The 21,733-nt window shown below is 46.6% G+C and overlaps 1 protein-coding gene across 1 annotated transcript in view; it reads left to right on the top strand.

Moving 5' to 3' along the window:
* LOC8036468 (beta-1,4-mannosyl-glycoprotein 4-beta-N-acetylglucosaminyltransferase) overlaps positions 1-20,445 on the top strand; it is a 55,063-nt gene extending 34,618 nt beyond the window's left edge. Inside the window, exons 2-3 of the mRNA XM_002411849.4 lie at positions 17,560-17,804; positions 18,818-20,445. Coding sequence (XP_002411894.3) covers positions 17,661-17,804; positions 18,818-20,029 — 1,356 coding nt within the window. The 5' untranslated portion in view covers positions 17,560-17,660 and the 3' untranslated portion in view covers positions 20,030-20,445. The remainder of the gene's footprint in view (positions 1-17,559; positions 17,805-18,817) is intronic.
* Positions 20,446-21,733: the final 1,288 nt, after the last annotated feature.

Below are 21,733 nucleotides of genomic sequence, written 5' to 3'. Positions count from 1 at the left end.
CATATATATACGTAGTACATAGCGCAACAACAATATTCCTGGTTGCGCGATCGGGTATCCTCAGATTATTAAATAAAAACGAACAACCGAGTAATCGTAAAACGAACACTCCGATACTTGGAAAGTTTTTTAATCTTCTCAGCGGATGTTAAGCGGACGCTTTTTCTTTAAATCATGTTTTCTATCGGAGATAAATTAATGTATTCCGCGAAGGTCTCGTGCATAGTGGCCTGCAGCTCTTTCCACTGGTAAAAACGCTGCCAAGCTGAATCGGTGAACGCTGATCGATCACACTTTCTTCCCTTAGAACGACGCAGACCCAAAGCGAAAGCTGACGTCATCGACGACGTCATTTTCCGGCTAGATGTCGTCAGCATCGTCGCCAAGACGCTAGGGTCTGCCACTTTGCGGCTACTCTCGTAAAGCCCCAGGCGCCCCATGCACCCCATCCTAGGCGCCCCAGGCGTTTTCCGCCTGGGGCGGGTCGGGGATTCACGAGCGATGACGTCATGAGCAGGCCTTGTCTTCTAGGCGATATTGGCTGAAACAGATCAGTCGAAGACGCGTTCCAACAACACCTCCTAGACATCTTACAAAGCCTGCGCGTCACGTGACATAACGTCACGTCCTGAAGGCCTGTACGGGCGCTGATCTGGTGCGCGAGTGCCGCGTCAGCGTTCGCGTGGGTCTCGTTTCCTATCGCAGTCCCACGCGAAGGCTGACGCGACACTCGCATCCAATCACCGCACGTGCAGGCCTCCGGTACGTGACGTCATGTCACGTGACGCGCAGACTTTGAAAGCTGTCTAAGAGGTGTTGGTTCCAGGCATCGGGTGTAGCGATATCCTCTCGAGCGCGAAAGCTGGGGGCGAGTCCAACCGAACTCGCACAGCGCTCGCGTGGCTAAATCTAGGCTTCCGCTAAGAGCACGGGGAAGGAAGGCATATATTGTTAATGCGGAAGTATTGTTGCTCTTCCCTTCCTCCTTCTTTTTCGGAATCTCATCAAACCACGCGCATGACCTCAATCTACGGCGTGGACGCTGCTCAACGGTTGGACGACCTCGCCGTTTTATGCATCCGGCCACGGCCCACGACGCATCGAAACGACGGCCGATTATACATACATACATCCGACGAATTCCTGGTTACGGCTCGCTGACGAAACGAACGCGCGCTCGTCGCTAAGAAGGGATGAAATAAACGGACGGACGTTACGCCGCAACGGATTTGCCTACGACATCGACATAGTCGAGTAATCAAAACCGGATACTGCTAAAAGATCGGGAAGGAACGGAGCGACCCCTCGCAGAAGAGCAATAGACTAAACATTTATTAGAGTCAGCGGCAGGTTATTACACCGGTTCGCAGATACATCGCGGCTTTAAATCAGCACTATACTCAGTTTCACATTAGAGGGCCTTAGTAGATCGTCCCGATACATCCGATTCCGGTACCCGATAACGACCCGATGCGCGGTCACAGGCTTCGGCGGTGTATCGGATATCGTTATCGGAGTCATTGAAACGATCTACTAAAACTCCCCATTGACGCCGAGCCGTTGCTTCTTGAGGAGGCGTTGTGATGACGTATGAACGACGCAGAGCTCTGATTGGCTTTGTTTGAAAGGATAGTGGGTAGACATCAGCGCTAAATGCCTTAAGGTCTACCCACTTTTTATTTATTTATTTATTTTTTGATGAGCCAATAAGAGTTTTGCGTTCTGACGTCATGACAACCGCTGCGCACGAAGCAGACGAATTTGCGCTCCGCATACGACCCGATGCAGCCAATCAGACAGCGTCAAAAGTGCACCGTAACGGCTCTCGTCACTTTTTGGCGTGGGCTATCACCAACTAAATTGGTGGGTGTATATATGTATATATAATGTGTGTGCGTGTTTGCGTGGGCGTGTTTGCGTGCGTGCGTGCGTGCGTGCGTGTGTGTGTGTGTGTGTGTGTGTGTGTGTGTGTGTGTGTTTGTGTGTGTGTGTGTGTGTGTGTGTGTGTGTTTATACAGCCTGAAGTGAGTCGATCTGCCTCAACGGGCGACTTATCTTTTAGCTGTAGATGGGCACTTTAGCCAGTAAAGTACAACAGCTAGTAGTGATACGCGACTGCACGCCGGTATACGGTGCTCATCCAGATCGAAACGGGCCCTAGGGGTGGAGATTGATCCAAGGATCACTGAATTCTGCAGCGCGATCTTTCGCTACACGTGCTCCCAGCTGGTGTGCGCTAGCCCACTCAACCACCGATCCCCTCACCAACTGAGCAAATCACGCACGATAAATATGCCGTTCTCCTGCATTCCCCTCTTTTTTTAGTGTGTTATGATTAGAACGCCTGTTTTGACGAAAACCCGGCTTGTCTTTCGTTTGTCAGCGCCGGAGAGAAAGGAAGAAGGAGGGGAAGAGGTTGTCGGCACGCGTCAACGTCCCCCTCTCTCCCCGGCGCTGACAAACTGACAGACACCGCCGGTTTGTCGTGAAAACGAGCCCTTTCGTTTTCTTCAAAGGAGCGTCGCGCATTTGGCGCGGAGTCAGAGAGGAGGAGGCGCCGCGGCGCCGTGGAATGCGGGCGTGCTCAGTTGTCGCTCTGCCGTCGCAGCTTGTTCTTCGCTCTTGGTTTCCGTAGTAGCGGTGCATGACTGTGATGTCTGTGTGCAGTTAAAACGGTGGATGTGGTTCCCTCCACGAGTGGTATGGATGCGGTTCTTTCCACGAGTGGTATGGATGACAGTATCCAAGGGCGTCGACGTACTCTGACAGGCAGAGTAAAGAAAAGGGGTGAAAAAAGAAGCGCAGGAAGATCCATTGTTGGACTCTTACGGAATCCGTAAACATGATCCCTGGGAAACGCCACACGCGTCCCCTTTTCGGAAACGCTAACACTGACCCCATAACAAGGCCAAAATCAGGCAGCAAGAAATAAAGGAATCAAAAGAGAAAGCCAAAAAAGATATCTAAAACAAACAAAAAAATGAAGGGGTCAAAGTTAGCGTTTCCCAAAGGAGGACGAGTGTGGCGTTTGCGTTTCCCAAGAGCCATACTGACGCTTTCCCCAAAAATCCACCAAAGAATCGGTGATGGCATGCCGGTTAATGTCGGTGATAGCATACCGAGTAAGGGGCTTCAGGTTACATCATGCCGGACCCCAACTATTGAAGCACACAACGATCACGGAGGAGATCGCCATGGAACGATGCCATCGGGCGAATGAATTCGGCCGGATTCGAACGCGCCCCGCCGCTGGGAACCTTGGCCCCTTTCTGTCGTGCGGACTCTTGAGGTACGATGGCAGCAGAAAGCGGACGCGGCTAATGGTTGATTGTGTGCGCGTACGGCGCAACGAGGTTTTTGTCCAAGATGACCGATCCAGCGAGCGCCGATATACTGCGCGTGCACCTTGCCAGGTATCAGGTCTGGAGTCCACGGTCTATAAACTGTATAGAAAGTGAATGTACACAAGCTAGCTGGTGAATTGACTCCATAGGCCTTAACGAAAAAAAAAAAAAACCCTCTAGACTAGAGAAAAAATAAATTAGGGCCAAATACACACACTGTCTCAAAACACAGCTATTGATTTTATTTCACGTACTCACGTCGTCACTTTTATACATTCGTCCAAAATTACGCCCGAGGCGCCCTCCTCCCTTCGAATGTCTTTAGTCTCTTCGCGACAAAACAACAAAGAAGACAAGAAACGCCCACTGACACGGGGTGACCCCAGCCCACAAGCATGGTCTACAAAGGAGTGAACTAGCTCCCACAACATCACCTTTCACTGAACCCAGTTCGGCATCCGCACAAACCTTTTCATCTCTCTATTGAACGATAACGACGGCTGACTCACACAGTTTCCATAGTTATAGCAATCTGCGTCGTTTCCTTCACAATTCCCCTATTGCATTTTGTTTTTTGGGACACTTTTTTCCTCTCAAATCGGTATGCACTCATCAACTTCACTCTTTAACATCTATTGCTAGCTCAGATTGCCGTGCTTTGTTTTTCATCACACTTTTATGCTCCAAAACTCTAACATTTAAGCAGCCGCCCGCCTCCCCGATAGAAGAAAACCCACACTCCTAAAGAATACTATATAGGACACCTTCTTCACAAAATACCGATCAATTACTATGTTTAAAAGGGCACACTCGACGAACGCTAGAAAAATCTGTTAAAAATTCTAGCTTACACTGTGCCCTGAATACGAGAGCTAAACGTCGAATTTCATCGCGACTGCCTCGAGATTGTGCAAAATCCTACGATAATAAGGCACCAACATCACATTTTTTACCTGTGTGTGTGTGTGTGTGCGCGTGTGCGTGCGCGTGTGTGTGTTTTTGTGTGTGTGTCTGTGTGTGTGTGTGTGTGAAAGGGGGGAGTATGCTGAAACCTTTCACTAATTTTAAAGCAATACCAAAAAAGATCGCTTGACTACCGTACATCCAGGGGTATCCTCCATTAGAGATTAACACCCTAAAGCAAATCAGGCATATCCGAGCATGTGTGTGGCACGATATGTGAATTGCAGCTTCAACCAGACGGTTTCTTTCACGTTTCTTCCGTCGCAAATGAAAAATATCAGGATCTTGTTTCCTCGCGTTTTTCGTCAAAAATCCACACCCCCGAAATAAGAGGATTATAAATGCACCACCTAAAAAACATTTTTGGGGCAAGTTTCACTCCGTTCATTGGTTTATATACGAGGCGTTATTTTTATTTTATTGTTTACGACCAAATAGCGCCCTGTAGCTGTCTTAGGTGATATTGGTGTAGCACGCAGAAATTCACAACTGCTCTGCATTAAAAAAAAAAAAGTAATAATAAAACGGGAACGACGTCGCTTCTGCAAACAGTACCTTACATGCACGCGCGCGCGCACGCACCTCGGACCGCGTGCACCCTGCAATTACGATGGCTTGCTGGTCGGCAGCGGACCGAGCGTCGGAACAGAAAGCGGGCCTTGTTCTCACGCTAATGACAGGTCTTCGAACGTAAGATGGATTTCTAAAGGAACCCCTCCGTTCGAGTAAGCAAAACGAAAAGAAAAAAGTAAAACAACAAGGAGGCGAAACGCAGAAACGGATGATCTGGGTTGAAGGATACCTGGCTCGTTGGAGTTGTTGTTCGGCCGGCTGTACACAGCGGTCGAAATAAATTATAAATGTGCGGCTCACGTCGAGGAAGCGGTAAGAGTTATAATAGCGTCCGTTGGTGGGGGTTTCGCACCGACACGGAGAGATCGACCAAACTACCAAATTGACGGATGGCTTTTTATGAAGGAGAATTGGAGTTGGTCCAAGCGTACACAATTGGAGAAACAGCGCCCCCCCCCCCCCCCCTCCCCCCAGTAGGACCTTCCGACCCTGACGCTCTTCGAAGCTAGAGGGGAAAAAAACTCTGCAATGTATGCCACACTAGATATTCTGTCCACCCATTAAAGCAGGCCGTATACCTTTATCAGTGAGCTCATTCTACAAGGCGTTCGGTCGTAAAAAGAAAATTGTATAAAGAAGCCCATAAACGGAGTGCAAGGAAACATGCCAGAAAGGCGTCTTGAAATGGAGCCTTTATCGTACTTAAATTTCGGGAATGAAGGTTTCCGAAAGAAAAAAAAAAAGAGAAATGCAAGAAAAAGAAAATCCGTTATTATTGTGCACAATGAGAGAAAGAGAAAGACAGGCGCGAATAAAAAAAACTAAAATAAAAAGACAGTTGGCAGACACTGCCTGGGGCGTGTTTGTTTCTCGTCTGATGGTCCCGTGACACTGGCCGTACGAACACTGTCCGCAAACATGTTGTCCCAAGCCTGCATTTGCACGAAGCCAACATGCTCCAAACAGGCCTGCGGCAAGCGCTGCGTCTTTTGTATATGGTGTACGAGAAGTGTGTAGCTGAGGTTACATTTTCCTTTTTTTTTACAGCGAAGCTGTTTATGGCTAGGGTTCCGTGGATTTTTTCGTGTGCGTCAACATAAACTCAGAGAGGGCTCGCACCGCCCTCCCTTTGTCGTCGTTCCAAGCGCTTGCGTGCCTAGTTTCCTCTCCTTCCGCCGGCTCCTCGGGGCGGCGATGGTCCTCGACATGTGTGTGCGTACCTTTTGTCACGTTGACCACCGATCAAGGCAATAAATGTGTCCGTACCTTTGTTCGAAATTTGGTGTCCCGTCTGTGTCGTGTGCTGAACAGCTTCGCTGGTCATCCACCTTCAGAGTGGAATGGCTGGTGCATTTTTTTCCTTTGTTGTTCTTTCTTTTTTATTTATTTACTGAAACATAAGATACGAATATTGATAATTATAAGTCACTGGCAACTTATAAAAAAGTAGGGCATTTTTAGCATTTTATTATAATCACTTCGTAGGTAGCCAATCAGGTTGCAGCGTTAGCCGATATATATCGCTTATGTACCGCTCACGAAGCAAAAGCATTAACTTAATAAGCACCCCGTGATTCTTCGGCTGTCACTGACTGTAACTTAAAGGGGCCATGAAACGAATTTTGGGTTGGGACGAATGATATTAAATTGGGACTTTACTAATCGCATATCATTTAGTCGGCCCAAAGAAAGAGGCTAGAAAGTCAAAAGCCAGCTTTTCGGTACGAACATTTGAAAATATAGCGGTCTATTTTGTACCTTCTTGCCTTCGAAAGCTCTTCGCCTTTTCACTATGATACATCCGCGGTTCCAAAAGCGCGTCAGCGGTGCCAACCTGACGTCAGCCGAGCCCAGCTCACGCATTGGACACGAGAACTGCGTCACTCGGACGTATGCGCTCGTCAACAATCAATCCGTCGACGAATATTTGGATTCGCGTTCGTGGCCAATGAGTGCCCTGACGGAACTTATTGTCACTGGGGGATGACAAGTCCGGTGCCGAAGGAATGTCACGACCACGTGATTTCACAATTCGCATTTTAGTTGAGGATTAAAGCTAAGGAGGAAGAAGTAGGAAAATCGTTTTGACCCGTTTAACGAAATACGTATCGTGCAAAAAACTTAAAAAATGCATTACTTGTTTTTTTTTTTAAATATTATTATTATTTTTTTTTGCAAACGTGAGTTGGTTGCTTGGCCTCTTACTTGAAATGATGTGTTGTTCAAGTTTTTTGCTGGGTACGCAAATATGTACACGAGGCTTCGCTAAGCTGCAGGTCCCTTGTATAGCACCATCTAACGGATGCGAGAAACCTATACTACGGTCACTTACCTTTCTTGCACCGAACTGTACCTCCTAACTGCGTTTCGCGTGGGGTTTGCAAAGCTTCATCCGTTGTAACGCCATCTGGCGGACGCAACCGACGTGTGTTCACAAACAAAGGGGTCACTCACCTTTCATGCGTTCAACTACTTCCCGACTGACCGGCGCTCGTGAAAACAGCCTGAAAAAAACACCGAAAAAAATGCATCGAGATTTTAAACCATCAACACGTAGAGCTGAATTCATCATATACCCCTCCAGACAGCTCGTGCACAAACAATTCGACACGTGCGAAGAGAGAAAAAAGCGGACGATCCGGTCGAGAGCTAAGCCTAATTTGAATCCGCGCTCCACTCTCATCCCCTAATGAAGCCGGGCCAAGCCGCCCCGACCCGGCCCGGCGCACAATGTTGGCAGACAAAGCCCCGCGAGAAGAATGATGGGCGCACGCGCGGCACGGGCCTGAGCACGCGTGATCGCTCGGGATCAGAGGGGCGCTGCACGCGCCCAAAGCGAGATCGCCGAAAGGGTCACGCGCCGAGCGCCGTTCCGCCGACCACTCGACCGATCTTCACATGTGGGCGTCCTTCGACGAGTTTCTCCAAGTCGCCTCCGTACACACATGCCAGACGATGGAACGCTGTCCCTCAAGACGTGGCATTCGTTGCTGCATTCTTTCGTGATCTCGTTTCTTCGGGATCTCGTGAACTGCCGAACTTCTTCCGGCGAACCTTTGTCCATTTAGCAAAGTTCGACGAAGGATGGACTGATGGATGCTGATGGCTGTACCCTTTATAACATCTTACTCTCTCTCTCTTTCTCGTTTGTACGAGAACTCGTGCATAGGAAGCACTTTCCAAAGCCACGCGTTCGTGCTCACGTCTTTGTCAGCACTGCAGGTGTTTGTGGGACGAAGTGTAGTAGAATATTTCAACCAAAAAGCACATCTCAAAGTCATTTCATCGCCAAAGGTATACATCTCGTAAAAAAATTACGCAAAAGTACATATCTTCAAGGTACATCCTCCACAACTATTCTACTATAAGCTTAAAGCAAATATTCTAAAGCACGTCGTCTAAAAGCAAACATTTAAAACACGTCGACTAAAAAAAGCACATCCCCCAAAGCACATCATTCAACAACGCAACAGCGACCGCTGTAAGTAAAAGCGCACTTTGTGCAGCCATTTGTCATTTGTTTTTATCAAATGACTAGCAATGCTTACAAGCAGGGTGTCGAACCGGAACCGAACCGAACCGAAAACCGGAACCGAACCGGTATTTTTTCCGGAACTGAACCCGAACCCGAACCGTTATATTGTTGTCGCGATGAACCCGAACCGGAACTGAACCGGAAAAAAAATAACGGTTACCGGCTCATGTCAAAACGGTTCGGCCACGCGCTGTTGACAATGAATGTGCTATCAATGCCATTTGTTCTTTAAGTGCCGTGAACTGACACACACCTCGCTTACATATTTTTCTTCTCCACTCAGTCTTGGGAATATAAACGCTGCATCCACGAATCTTGACAAACGCTGCATCCATGAATCTTGACATAGGAACCAGTACTGCGCTGGTCGCGGCTTGCACGGAAGAAAGAGAACTAAAAGGCTGTGCAAAAAAAAAAAAAAAAAAAAATTGCGTCACGGGATTTTTTTTTTCTACAATCTCGTAAATCCTAAATGCTGCTGTGTGCTCATTTCATAACACGTTTCTAGAACGCGCGAGTTCTTGAAGCTTGCTTCCATCGGAATGAGAAAAGAAAAGGCTGTGGAGTTTGATAATAATGCATCCGGTTTCGTATAGGCACTTAGAAGCTAACATATTTGTGAGACAGCGAACTCTTCTATTTTAATATTTATCCTATTACGTCCTTCTGGCGTTGCGTTCGGCGAAGTGTTTTTCATATTCCGTATCTTGTTTAATGAAAACTTCTTTAAGGGTCTAATTTGAGTTACCGAAGGCTAGTTCAAATAAAGAAAGCTGTATTTTCTCCCCACTGTTCCTTCAATTGCTTACACGCCGAGGTGGCGGGATAGTTAGCGAGTTCTACTTGTAAGTGGGTTTGTAAGGAGGTCGCGGATTTTACAGCTACTGCGTCGGACCCAATTAGATGAAGTTCGAATGCGTAAACGTCGGTGAGGTAACCTTTGAGTGCACATAAAGAAACCATTCCCGGTAGAAATCCCTGAGCCTTACACTACGATGTATCCCGTTTCGTATGTGCTGATTTCAGATGTTTTATTTGTAATTTATTTTGATGTTGCAATTTGTCATTTATAATTTCCGAACCGGTTCGCGAACCGGTTCAGCGCCCCGAACCGGTTCGCGAACCGGTTCGCGGATCGAATTAATCGAACCGGAACTGAACCGGAACAAAATAAATTTACTTGAACCTGAACCGTAACCGAACCCGTATTTTTTTCGGTTCGACACACTGCTTACAAGTAATAAAAAAATCAAATATATGGGCTTTTAATGTTTTATTTCGTTTAGTGATGCAGTGATGGAAGTGCTGGGCCATTTGCACCAAATTGCGCCATCAACAAAAAGTCTGCTACATCTTGCGCCAAAATGCAATTTTTGCTAAGAATTGCGTCACCCTTGCGCCGAGAAAACAAACAATATTTTAATGTGGTTAACCCTAATAATCAGAAAAGTAGGAGAAAATAAAAATAGTACAAATATAAATTTCACAGCGTCTCTCCTCACGGCATAGTTTGTTCCGTCTTAGGTCAGAGTACCGCCGAGGGCTCGAACACACACAACCACAAACCAACGTTACTAAAACACTCACTTGGGAAACTCGCCGTCGAAACCTGGGCCGCTGGCGTCCACCGAGACCGAGCAAAATGCGACAACAGCGCCACTCTTTATCGTTTGTTTGTACTCTGGTCACCTTCAGCTTTTTGAAAGTCTGTTTTTGCGTAAAAACAAACGGAAAAGACTCTTTTTGTATGAAATTTATTGGAGTTTAGTACAAAAAGAGGGGCGCGTTATGTTTTTAAAATCTTTAGTTTGCAGGGTTTTGCGGCACATTTAATATTGTTTTTATACAACCATGCCTCAGCGGTCCTTTCAGGTAGCCCGTCCCGACCTAGGTGCATTTTAGCTTCGGTAGTTCGACGCGGCGCGTCCGCCGGGGAGACGGGGGTGGCACCCCTGCAACCTCTTCCGCTGTATCTGTTCTTACAGCCAAAATAGAAGTCACGTGCAGTTCCTCGAGTGTCCGCTGCGGGAGAAATGGTGGCGTTATGTTCGTCATTAGCTCGGTGCTCGGAGACAGATTGGGGCCACTTTTTCAAAGCTGTCTCTATGGGAGTTTCCCAACTGAGTTTCCCAACTAAAAGCGCAAGTCACGGAACATGGATTGGTTTATCCGATGAAAGAACACGTACAAGGAGATGACGGATATCACGATGTCGCTGGTTAGATCGACGAGATCGTCTAAATTTCCAGACGATGTCGTCGATGTGAGGAACTAACAGTCCCGGAGAAAACAGCAAGATAGTAGGATTGCCGATTGCGGTTATTCTGAGGAGACAGAACCATAGGATTGTACTCCTGATAAGATCACTCGATTATCGTGTCTGCCACATGTCTTCGTTCCGAGGCTGCAGAGTACCGTGGCATCTAATGATGATGATGTAAATAGATTGATTGATAGTGCAGCTCGCGAGAACCTTCGCCGCCTCTCACTAACGTGCATGCGTCGAGCTTCACCGCTTTGCACCGGAGTGCTAGGAGCAGCGGCTGTCATAGGAGAGCGCCTGGCTCAGCGCAAATTATGCTCAGGATTTAGTACAGGTCGACCTTCTTTGTCCAAATTGTAAGTTAATCTCTAATTAAAAAAAAAAACGAGGAGAGAAAGAGAAAGAAGAAAACATTTACAGGCCAAATAAGCTACCGAATGTAAAATGGGGAGGCGAGAGAGGATTTATCCCAAGGAAGCGTTGCGCCATGGTTCACTTTTCAAGCATTTTTAACACCCCTTGTGGAAGAAACCTATACTCTGACTAGAGTCTTATTTAAGAATACTGTTTCTTTTACGCCCTATGTATTATTATCATAAAGGGCGTAAAAGCATATTATTGCTCAATAATAATAATAATAACATGCTCGAGCATATTATTATTATTATAATAATATGCTCGAGCATCAAATAGGAAAGCTAGATCCCTATCGTAAATGAACTCCATTTAGAGATGCACTCACATTTTTTTTTCATTCTCAAGTGATGTGCTAACAGAGGGTGTAGGAACAAATGGTCCCGGAACTAATGGTCCCGGAACAAATGGTCCCGGAACAAATGGTCCCGGAACTAATGGTCCCGGAATAAATGGTCCCGGAATAAATGGTCCCGGAATAAATGGTCCCAAGTCCAAGGTGGGAAAAAATGGTCCCGTAAGAATATCGTTTAGAAGATGCACCATGCAATATACTTCATCCGTTATACAATCAGTGAATTCCTGTTGGAATGAAGGATCTCATCTATATTTTGAGTCTGGTTACTTCGAAGAAAGTGGTCGGGTACTGAACTTAATTTTCTTTAAAATCGTCAGAATATTTTGGAAATGAATACTGTCCAACAGTTATCTCCTAACTGTTAATTTAGTGACCTTATACGATATTATAGGAGTTATTACTATTTTCATTAAGGGGCTTTAGGATATTTATAGTATCAGTAGGCTCTTTTAAAACAAAAAAATAAGTACCCTTAGTCATTCTGTTGGAGCCTTGAAACTCGAATTACTTCCATCTCGCCATGTCGCGTGATGGTAGCACACAGAACGAGCGGAGCTCGATTCCTTTATAGGTGCATTAGGTTTCCATGAACAGTCAGTGTTCCTCCATGTCTCTTTAACCAGATCAGCAACTGCACTAGCTAGGTTAAACTATATCTCCCCGGCCCTACTGCAGGCGGAGAGTCTGCAGTCGGCGCTGCATCTGGACCAGCGCTGTTTTTGTTTTCTTCTCCGTAAAAACTCCTGAGCAGATTTTACGGAGACAGATAAAGCTTCCGCCCGTAGGGCGTCGATCGCCTCCCATACAGTTGGATGGCTATGCCCGACTATGCTGCTGAATCCCCGGTTACATGCCTCGCAGTTGTTTTTGAGTATCTTTTTTTATATAGCAGTGTTTTTCAGCAGTATATTTATATAAGCGAGCCCCATTCGATTATTGTCGTAGAGAAGCTACCTAACTTTTCTTTTTTATATGGGCTGAAAATATATTATTTTCTGACGCTTGTAGCACAAAAGTTTAAATTAAAAAAAAATCAGCGCAAAACATTTCTGAGCTTCCCAGAAAAGTATAAAAACCGGATGAGTTCGTGCAACCGGCAGCATCGAAATTCGGAGCTTTTCGTATAAATTGGAATCCGTAAAATGTTTTACCGGCAAGTGTTGTTGGATTTTATCGGATTTATTCGAAAACGCGAAATTGATATTGGCAATATTTATCTGGGACCTTTTTTCCTAGTTTGTACTTGGGACCATTAGTTCCGGAACCATTTGTTCCGGGACCATTTATTCCAGGACCATTTATTCCGGGACCATTTGTTCCGGGACCATTTGTTCCGTTTCCCGCTAACAGATGTTGGTATCTGCTCCAAAAGCGTCAGTAGCTGCTCCAAACTAATATTTTGCCTGCTACAGAACCTGCCACAAAAAGTCAAATGCCACTTTTATCACTGGTAATGTCAAAATACTAATATACTTTAACAGGTGGCCCTTGATGTCACACTCCTGCGGTGGCGCTGGTGTCGGCACGTCGCAATTGGGCAGACGCTTCACGCAAATCGCGGTTTTTGCGCATGCGCAGGGCCAACACCTGTTGTGGACAAAGGCAGACTTGTTCGTAAGCAGCGTGTCGATTTATACCCAACAAATATTGCACTTTTTTGCTCCACGAGATGGCGTAAGCTGGTTTATTATTTTTGCGAATGCGGATAAGAGTCGAACTTTACTCGAATGTTTTGTCGAACTTGACACTTAAAAAGTTTCGACGACCTCGAACCTGGTCCCACCGGAACCAGGTTCGCGACACAACCCTCTGTGTTATGTTGGTGGACAAACAATGAGAAGGAACTTGTTCTCGATGCGGATCGAGACGACCCTCGGGGGAGAGAAGCGTGCCGCCGCTTTGTTTGGAATGCTGTTCTTCCGGGATAGAAATAAAACAACCGACTACTTCTTGGATAAAGATGGGCGACCTGCGCGGCGATCCGGAAATAATAGCCAAGGATTTCTTAGCTTGTTTGCATGCGGGGGAAACTATACGCTTGTTGGAGATATAAAGCCCTCGTCGTAAGCGCTTTTTTTTTTCCTTTTTGTATGGCCTTTCACGTTTATTTATCTTTTTTTTTTTTTAGAACGTTATCAATTGACTTTTGTTTGCGACCGTGTACCCCAACTCATGTTTCCGACGTAACGATAAAAAGAAAGATGGAAAGCAAAAAGAAAAAAAAAAGTATATTTTGCGCGAAGCACGTCGCTGCTTACTCTGAAATGAACCGTTTGCGGCACTTACTGTCAAATGAACCGTTAACAGAACTTACTCTCAAACGAACCATTTACAGAGCAGGACACAACTGGCACTAACGTGCGTTTTAATTTTTTTTCTTCCTCTCAAGTTTGTCTTTTTTTTCCTCTTTGTTTTACCGTTCGACAGGTGCAGTGGAGACAAGAGCAGCTACATATAGTTTTGCATCTCCTTCCCTAATCCTTAGAACCAGCTAGAGTTCGGTGTTCTCTCCGTGCGCTCTCGTCTCTTCCTCTCCCTCAACTTCTGCCCGCATAGTTACTGACAGGACTAGAACGGCAGGGAGGTCCTTTAGTCATCTTGCCTCCCGCTCGAGCTTTCCATTTTGGCCAACGATTGAGCGTCTTGCCAGCATCGAGCGCGGGCACACAAAATACGCGGGCAGGCAGCGAGCGCATGTTGGATGTCAGGCACAGTTCTCGCCCTGTCAACAGTGCTTAAAGTTAGGGAGTCACGGGGGGTCCCGGATTACCCTCCCCCCCCCCCTCACACGCACAAACAATTTTGACGGGTGGTCACCCTTGTCATAACCCCAGTGACAATGAGACCATCACCATGTCTACTAAGTGTTGCAATGAGACAATCGATTTTCGAGCAATTGAAGCTCTATGGTTTAGACCAGTGTTTTCTGAACTGCGGGTCGCGACACCAAGGGGGGGGCGGGGGTCACCGCCCACAGATTGAGCGGGATTTCGCGAAGCTGCTCGGGTCGCTTCGCGAACCCCCTTTTGAAAAACTTGAAACTTGAAAAAAATTGAAACATGAAACTTAAAAACCTGGATGAAAAAAAAAGTGATCTTGGTTTTTTTGCGGTTGCGTCAATGAAGGCCAAGTACGTGTCGCGGGTGTAGGACAAAAATTGTCCCGGACAAAATGGTCCCGGACAAAATGGCCCCGGACAAAATGGTCCCGGTCAAAATGGTCCCGGACATAATGGTCCCAAGCTCAAGCCCGGACAAAATGGTCCCAAGCGATTTGTCGACACTTTGGGCGCTCTTTGAAGTTTTAGTTAACTGCTGCTATGAAGGTATATTGAACACACGTGTAATATGTACTTTAATATATTTAAGGTTTTTGCTCTATACATTTGAGGAAATAACTAAAGAAGTCCGAAAGTTAATTAAAGTTATATTATTGCTCACTTGGCTCTATGGCTCCTCTTAGCCTTAGTCAGAGCACTGTACAAAGCTGGCGCTTGGAAGTCACCACGCAAAGACACGTGCGCACACTAAAAGCGCAACGTCGCGATGCACTCTGCGATTCATTGGACTAGCCGGTAATAACATGCACAAAAAAGTCGACGAATGCCATCGGCGCGTTTTGTTTTCAGTACTGCTTGATTTGTCCTATCAGCTCGTAGCATTGGCTGCACTGTGACTTTAGTAAAACGTAGTGTAGGTGCGAGAAGAAAATAAGAAAAATCGGCAGTATTTTATATAATTTCAAATCAACGCAATGGCGCTGCAAGAAAACGTACGCACATGATGATTCAGACATCATCATGCACATATTACATATTTGTGTTGCGTGAGGGCAATCATGTATCACTATTATGTGATCCACAATGTCGCAGCCATCTGGAATGTCGTCACTTCCGGTATCCGGTGAAACATCGTTTTGATGTCTCCACGCCGCTGGAAGTTGTTCACGAAAAAGGCGTGATTGTCACACATTCTTGTTTTGCCTCCCCTATATTTCTCGCATATTCCAGGTTGAAATGTTTTATTATTTTTTTCGACCCACATACCAGATAAGCAACCCACGCGACTGAGAACGACAGGCTACAGAAAACGTCTGTAAACACAAACCTCAAATATATTTTTTGGGATGGCGTGTTATGGAACAACGTCTTTCTTTTCGTCTTGATTAAATCAAATATTACAGACGTATTATTTGATATATGTACTTCTATATTATTGTTATAGTATACGTTTCTCTTCGTCTTGGCTCAACTACCGGCATGCAGTGTATTTTCAACTGAATATGTAAACTGTAAAATGGTTAGCGTTTCATTTTTAAGTATTCAGAAAAAAAATTTTCTCAATGTCCAATATGTAGCAAGCGCAAAAAATCGACCAACTTCCGAAGAACAAGCCAACTGTCTCAAAATTTGCTTGGGACCGTTTTGCCCGGGTTAGGGCATGGGACCAGTTTGTCCGGGACCATTTTGACCGGGACCATTTTGTCCGGGACCATTTTGACCGGGACCATTTTGTCCGGGACCATTCTGTCCGGATCCCACGGGTCGCAGTGCAACACCGAGCCAGAGCGGTGAGTTGCGTGTCCAAATTTCGCCCTCGTTTCGAGAGACGGAATAGCAGCTCACTTTAGCCATTAAAACAATCATTCTTGCTCGCATGCTTTTTTTCTTTGTGTGTGTGTGTTTTTTAGTTAATTGATTTAAACTGCTTTATATTTACTGTGGAATCCATCTTCAGTGTTAATTTTGTTCATCACTCCTTATGCACTGAAAATGAAAATCTGTTGGCATCGCAAAAAAAAAAAATGTCGCAATGTTTCTTTTTTCTTTTTCGGGGGGAGGGGGGATGTTGCAGGGTAGAAACGTTTGGGAAGCACTGGTGACACTTATGTGTAAATAACGTGTAATCGAAAACCAATGTTTCAGTTGGCCATTTTATATTTAAAACAAAACTTCACAATAGAAAATAAAGTAGTTGGTTTTATGTGAAATAGGCCTATTGCTATATTACCCAAGCATCAAGGAGAATGCAGGGATTGGTGTTCCACGCGCCCCACACGCTTAAGCCTTCCGCGTATAAAAGATTCGAAGTAAATAACCAAAATAAAGCGTTAAAGAACGCGCATGCAAGATACAATTTGTTTTAGGTTTTTGTTTTAGAAAACTTACTATTGCTGAGGTTAGCGCGTGTGTCTTGTGGAACACCAATCCCTGCATTCTCCTTGATGCTTGGGTAATATAGCAAATGGTCTATTGTGTAATGTTTACGGACCGGTCAGGTTTTCGCATACCAGAATCCAGTGTCATGCCCAGAGGGGCCTATGACATCCATCCCAGCCATCTCAGCTCCCCCGAAAACAATGCTCGGGTACGCTGGTCCCGGAATCTACTTGTGCCTTGCACCAGTTGAATAGTAGAGGGGGAAATCACGTATCTATAATAAAACCCTCGGTGAAACGCAGCAAAAAAGAAAAAAAAAAGGCGGTGTGTTGTTTGAGTTAACTGTGTCAAAAAGGTGTAGATTTATCGAATACAACAGTTTAGCGGAAGCGAGTTGTGAGATGCACGTCGGCGTTCCGGGAGGGGGGTGCCTTTGATGTCCACGTGTCCTTGCCGGAAGTAGATGCTTTCAGAGATAAGGCGGCGACCGCCGGTTGCGATACAGTCTGACACGCTCGGACGATCGGGCTAACTGGCGCTCGGTGCGTCGGCGACGACGGCAATCAGAGCGACGCGACATGCATGACGTGATGGCGTGCCTTATCCCGGCCGGCACTTTGCTCCGTCGACATCCGATGATGTCCCCAGAACCCCTTCAATTTCATTCAGTAGAGTGGTTATAAGGGGGCTCATCATACTCTTACTTCGTGAGCTTGCCCGAAGCAAGGCGATTTAGCTTGCGAGAGTGTTAAATAGAAACAAAAAAACAGCAAATTGACAGTACTTTATGAAAGAAACGCACGAGGCACTTCGAACTTCTGCGCCAAGGAAGATATTTCCTTGGAGAAGACGTTGACATTGTCAAGTGGGTGGCGTGGCGGGCTTAGCGGGAATGGAGATTCGGAACGAACCTCCGAGTTGACACCCTTCCTCGTCCACGACTCTGCGCAGGGGACAAGGCGGTGACGCAGGCGGATCTCGGGGCCCGATTGGCGGTGTGATCCTGGCCGGGCGCTGCAGCCGGTGATGGGCCGGGGTCCGGAGAAGGCGGCATGGGCCCCGGATACCGCAGGGTCCGCCTCCTGGCACTCGCCCTGGTCTGCACGGGATTCCTCGTCACCCGCATCCACAGGACCCAGTCCGGCCACGATGGAGACTGGCCGCTCGTCGTGCAGGCCGGCCAGCAGACGCTTCAGGTGCCACTCTCACAGTCATTATGATATTTTTTTGGCAAAACCCATGCCTTTCACAACTTCCAAGTCTTCGTCCGCAATCCGCGTGCTTCAAGTTGAAGCCGCCATTGCTTCCTTTTCTGTGTTCCACTGAAGTGCCGAATCGTAAGTTGGATTACGTACTCGCACAAAAAAAAGTCAAATTGGACGTTTGAGTGATTTATACAGCGTAAGGTTGGTCTGCCAGTAGGGGAGACACTGGTTTACACTGCAGATGAGCAATTTTGCCAGTGCAGTACGACTGCTAACCTGGGGTCTTCAACGTGCTCACGCAGTAGCGGTACACGACCGCACGCCGGTACGATGCTCATCCAGATCGAAACGGGCAGGGGTGGGGCTCGAACCCAGGAACCCTGGGTTCTGCAGCGCGAGCTTTCGCTCCACGCGCGTCGAGCTGGGTGTGCGTTTCAGCCCACTCGGCCACCGAACCCCCCTCGTACTCGCACAAAGCCTGTTCTTGTGACAGGGTGATCACATGGTGGTGAAATTAAATAATTTATGATTGAATATTTTGTGTGGGTACCAACATCTTTAAAAGATTTACTTGCGTAGCATTAATGTTCTCCTTGCTCAATTACTTTGTCTTAATTGATGTTGAATATCCTTACTGAGGGATGCGGTCGAGTTCATGTACGGTTACCTAATTCAGACGAGAGCTAAGGATATATTACAAAGTAAATTTTCAGTGTCACACTCAGTGAACTCTCAAGCAATAACTTACTTCCAATTAGGACGTCCTTCGTAACAATAGGAATTTCGTAGCTCTTAAATTCTATTGCTCTTAATACACATAAAAAATACTCGGACCGACAATTTGTTGATTACATTTGCACACCGTGGTTTAACACAAAATGTGGTTTTAAATAGGGCAAAAACACAAACCTAGAAAAAAAAAAAGCCTGGCCACGCACGAAAACGCAGGAGTTTATCTTCTTGTTTCAATACAGCCTGCAAACTTCAGCACGTCTTGCTTCCAGGTCACCGTCCCACTCGAGTTGGCCCGGAGACCGACCCTGCCCCGTCCTGACCCCAAGTACCCTTTCCAGCACTACAACGCGAAGAGGCCCCCAAAGTTCAAGTTGACAGGTGACAGCGACGTCTCCGCCTACTTTAAGGACGTCTCGAACACGACCTGCTTCTCCCTCGGAACCGACTTCCCAAACACGTCGGGCGAAACTTGCACCTGCCTCAGGGGTTGGTCCGCCGCCGACTGCAGTCTCCCTGACTCCGTGAGTTCCTCGAAGCGCTTCAGGCGCCGATGGACAAATAAGAAGATACGGCGCCGCGCGAGACCCCCGCGTCGGGTCATCAACGCCCTCAACTTCAACCACGAGCTGGACTTGCTCGAAATCAGGCTGCACGAACTGTACGCTGTGGTGGATGTCTTCATCGTCTGCGAGTCCAACTACAGCGCTCTGGGTGAGACCAAGCCGCTTCGACTGCTGCCCCAACTCATGAAAGGGTTTCTTGCCGAATACCAGGACAAGATCATCCATATGGTGCTTGACCATTTTCCGGAAAAGGGCCGGGAGGATGGCTGGTACGCCGACGGCTACCAGAGGACATTCCTCTGGAAGCATGGTCGCAAGAGGATCTCCGGGCTACGCGATGACGACCTCTTTGTCCTGACGGACGCAGACGAGATACCGAGGGCCGGAGCTCTGGCGTTCCTCAAGACGCATGATGGTTACGGAGAACCCATGTTCCTCAGGCTTCGTTGGAGCCTCTACGGTTTCTTCTGGTTGCACGTCCAAGAACACGTGCAGGTTCTGTCCGTGTGCACGGTCCGCTTTCTGTCGAAGGTGCTCAAGGATGACGCGTCGCGGTTGAGGAGGGAAGAGATTCCGCCGGAAGCAGAAGACGTCTACGGTGGAGCGCTGGAGGAGTGGGTGTTAGGCCAGAATCCCGTGAGCAACGCTGGCTGGCACTGCTCCTGGTGTTTTGAAGCGGAGGGACTCCGCGTCAAGCTCAGATCCGCTCAGAAGGACGACGGAATCCGCTGGGGCGACTTTCCAGAGAAGAGAACGGACAGGTACCTAAGGGTCCTGGTGCAGCGGGGACTGTGGTTCGACGGAAAAAAAGTGACGAAACCTGGTGCTCTCTCGAGAGGCGTTACAGTGCCAGCTCACGTGATGGACAACCCAAAGTTTAACTATCTCCTCAAACCCGCGAACTCAACATCGTCATAGACGTAGTGCGGTGCACATTGTGTGTGTGTGTGTGTGTGTGTGTGTGTGTGTGTGTGTGTGTTTACATCATTACAGCAAAACGACATCCTGAAAGAACCGCGATTGTATCAGTATCTCCGGTGCCTGTGCATAAAACAACAGCTGCCTGTGAACGAAGTGTGCCGTTTTGTGCGACGTGCATAAAAACTGGTATGCAGTTTGCGGACTTGCCAAAAGCCTTGCTATATGAATGAACAGTTCTGGTAGAAACGTTCTGCCTTGCTCATTGTTTGTTACTCTTTTTACGGGTTCCGGCGGCAACGGTAAGTCTCGGTGATGCTTCTGGTATGTTTTAAAGAGGCAACTGACACGCGAAAGTTTTAGAGCAGAATGATTTCCTCTGTTTGGCAAATAAGAATAAACTTATATTGAACTTCTTCGTGTCATCATGTCATTTCGAAAGTTTCATAAGAAAGCGCGAAGATATGTACGCGACTTTTCACATGTTTATCAATGTTAACATTGCACGCCGCAACATGGCTGCAAGTTTTACGCCGCTTACCTGCACACATAACTGCATGCCAATGAATGAATTATCCGGTTGGGTGAAAGTGGCTGTATATTTTGGTCACACAGTATTCTAACATACGTTTCTAAGCGACGCAGCACTTCTTTATGATGTCCACAGTGCAATGGCTGGGGAGTAGAATAGTTTTTGCTCTGTCAAAGCTAAATGAGGATTGGAACCACTATTCTAACGAAACTACTAAATGATCATCATAATTACACTGTGGCGCTTATTTTCTGGGTTAATGTTGCTTCATGCTCGGATGACTGAATCGCTGAATGTCTTCTACGGACAAAACACACTCAAATGCTGAGAAAGAAAAAAAAAACTGACTGAAAGATCAGACAAGATGTCAGTACCCATTTACTTTGCAACCGACCGCTAAGGACTCAAACTGACAACGGGGGCGCAAGTTCAGCATAATTAACATGGGGTGTCTTCGAGCGCCAAACAAAATTCCTATAAATAAACCAATGAACGGGGCGCAACGTAACTTTTCACAGATCTGTCTTTATGTACTTGCATAAAACTTTTACATTATCATACTCAAAGAGAAACGATAAAAATCGTCTGACTGACATTGCTAATCACGGACATCGCAACATAAAGCTAAAATGTGAGAACTTCTCTCAAATGAACAGCCAAAAGCAGACTCAGCAGATCCGAGCGCGCGTGGTGCCATTTGTGAGTAACAGCGTCAACTAGACGGTTTTAAACACTTTCCTCCATGTGCATAGGAAAAAATCCAAGATTTTGTTTTAGGCTTACATTTTTTCCCGGAAAACCACACTCATGAAATTTTAGTATGAAAAATGCAGCTAAAGACATCTTGGTGAAAAGTTTTAATACACTCCCGTTCTTTGTTTTATTTATACAAACATGTTTCCGTATGAAGAATGTTCCGAAACACTCTGTATATAGTTACAAGTCGTATGGCTTGAACTCGTTTCTGTCTCGAAAAGCAACCAACCGCCTTATTTCCGCGAAGACCGTCAGGGGACGCACTTTCGGCGACGCTCTGCTCAAGACAACATGGACGGAAACATTCGAACGAAAGCATACACCCAAGCCCTCCTTCAAACAAAAATACCCGATGGACGAAAATTCACAATGACGGTGTCATTATGACGTCTGAATGGCATTCCAATGTTCTCAAT

The sequence above is a fragment of the Ixodes scapularis genome, unplaced genomic scaffold (assembly GCF_016920785.2).
Source record: "Ixodes scapularis isolate PalLabHiFi unplaced genomic scaffold, ASM1692078v2 PGA_scaffold11__112_contigs__length_91849675, whole genome shotgun sequence".
Lineage (NCBI taxonomy): Eukaryota > Metazoa > Arthropoda > Arachnida > Ixodida > Ixodidae > Ixodes > Ixodes scapularis.
The sequence above is the reverse complement of the archived record's forward strand: the minus strand, read 5'-3'. Positions and strand labels throughout refer to the sequence as shown.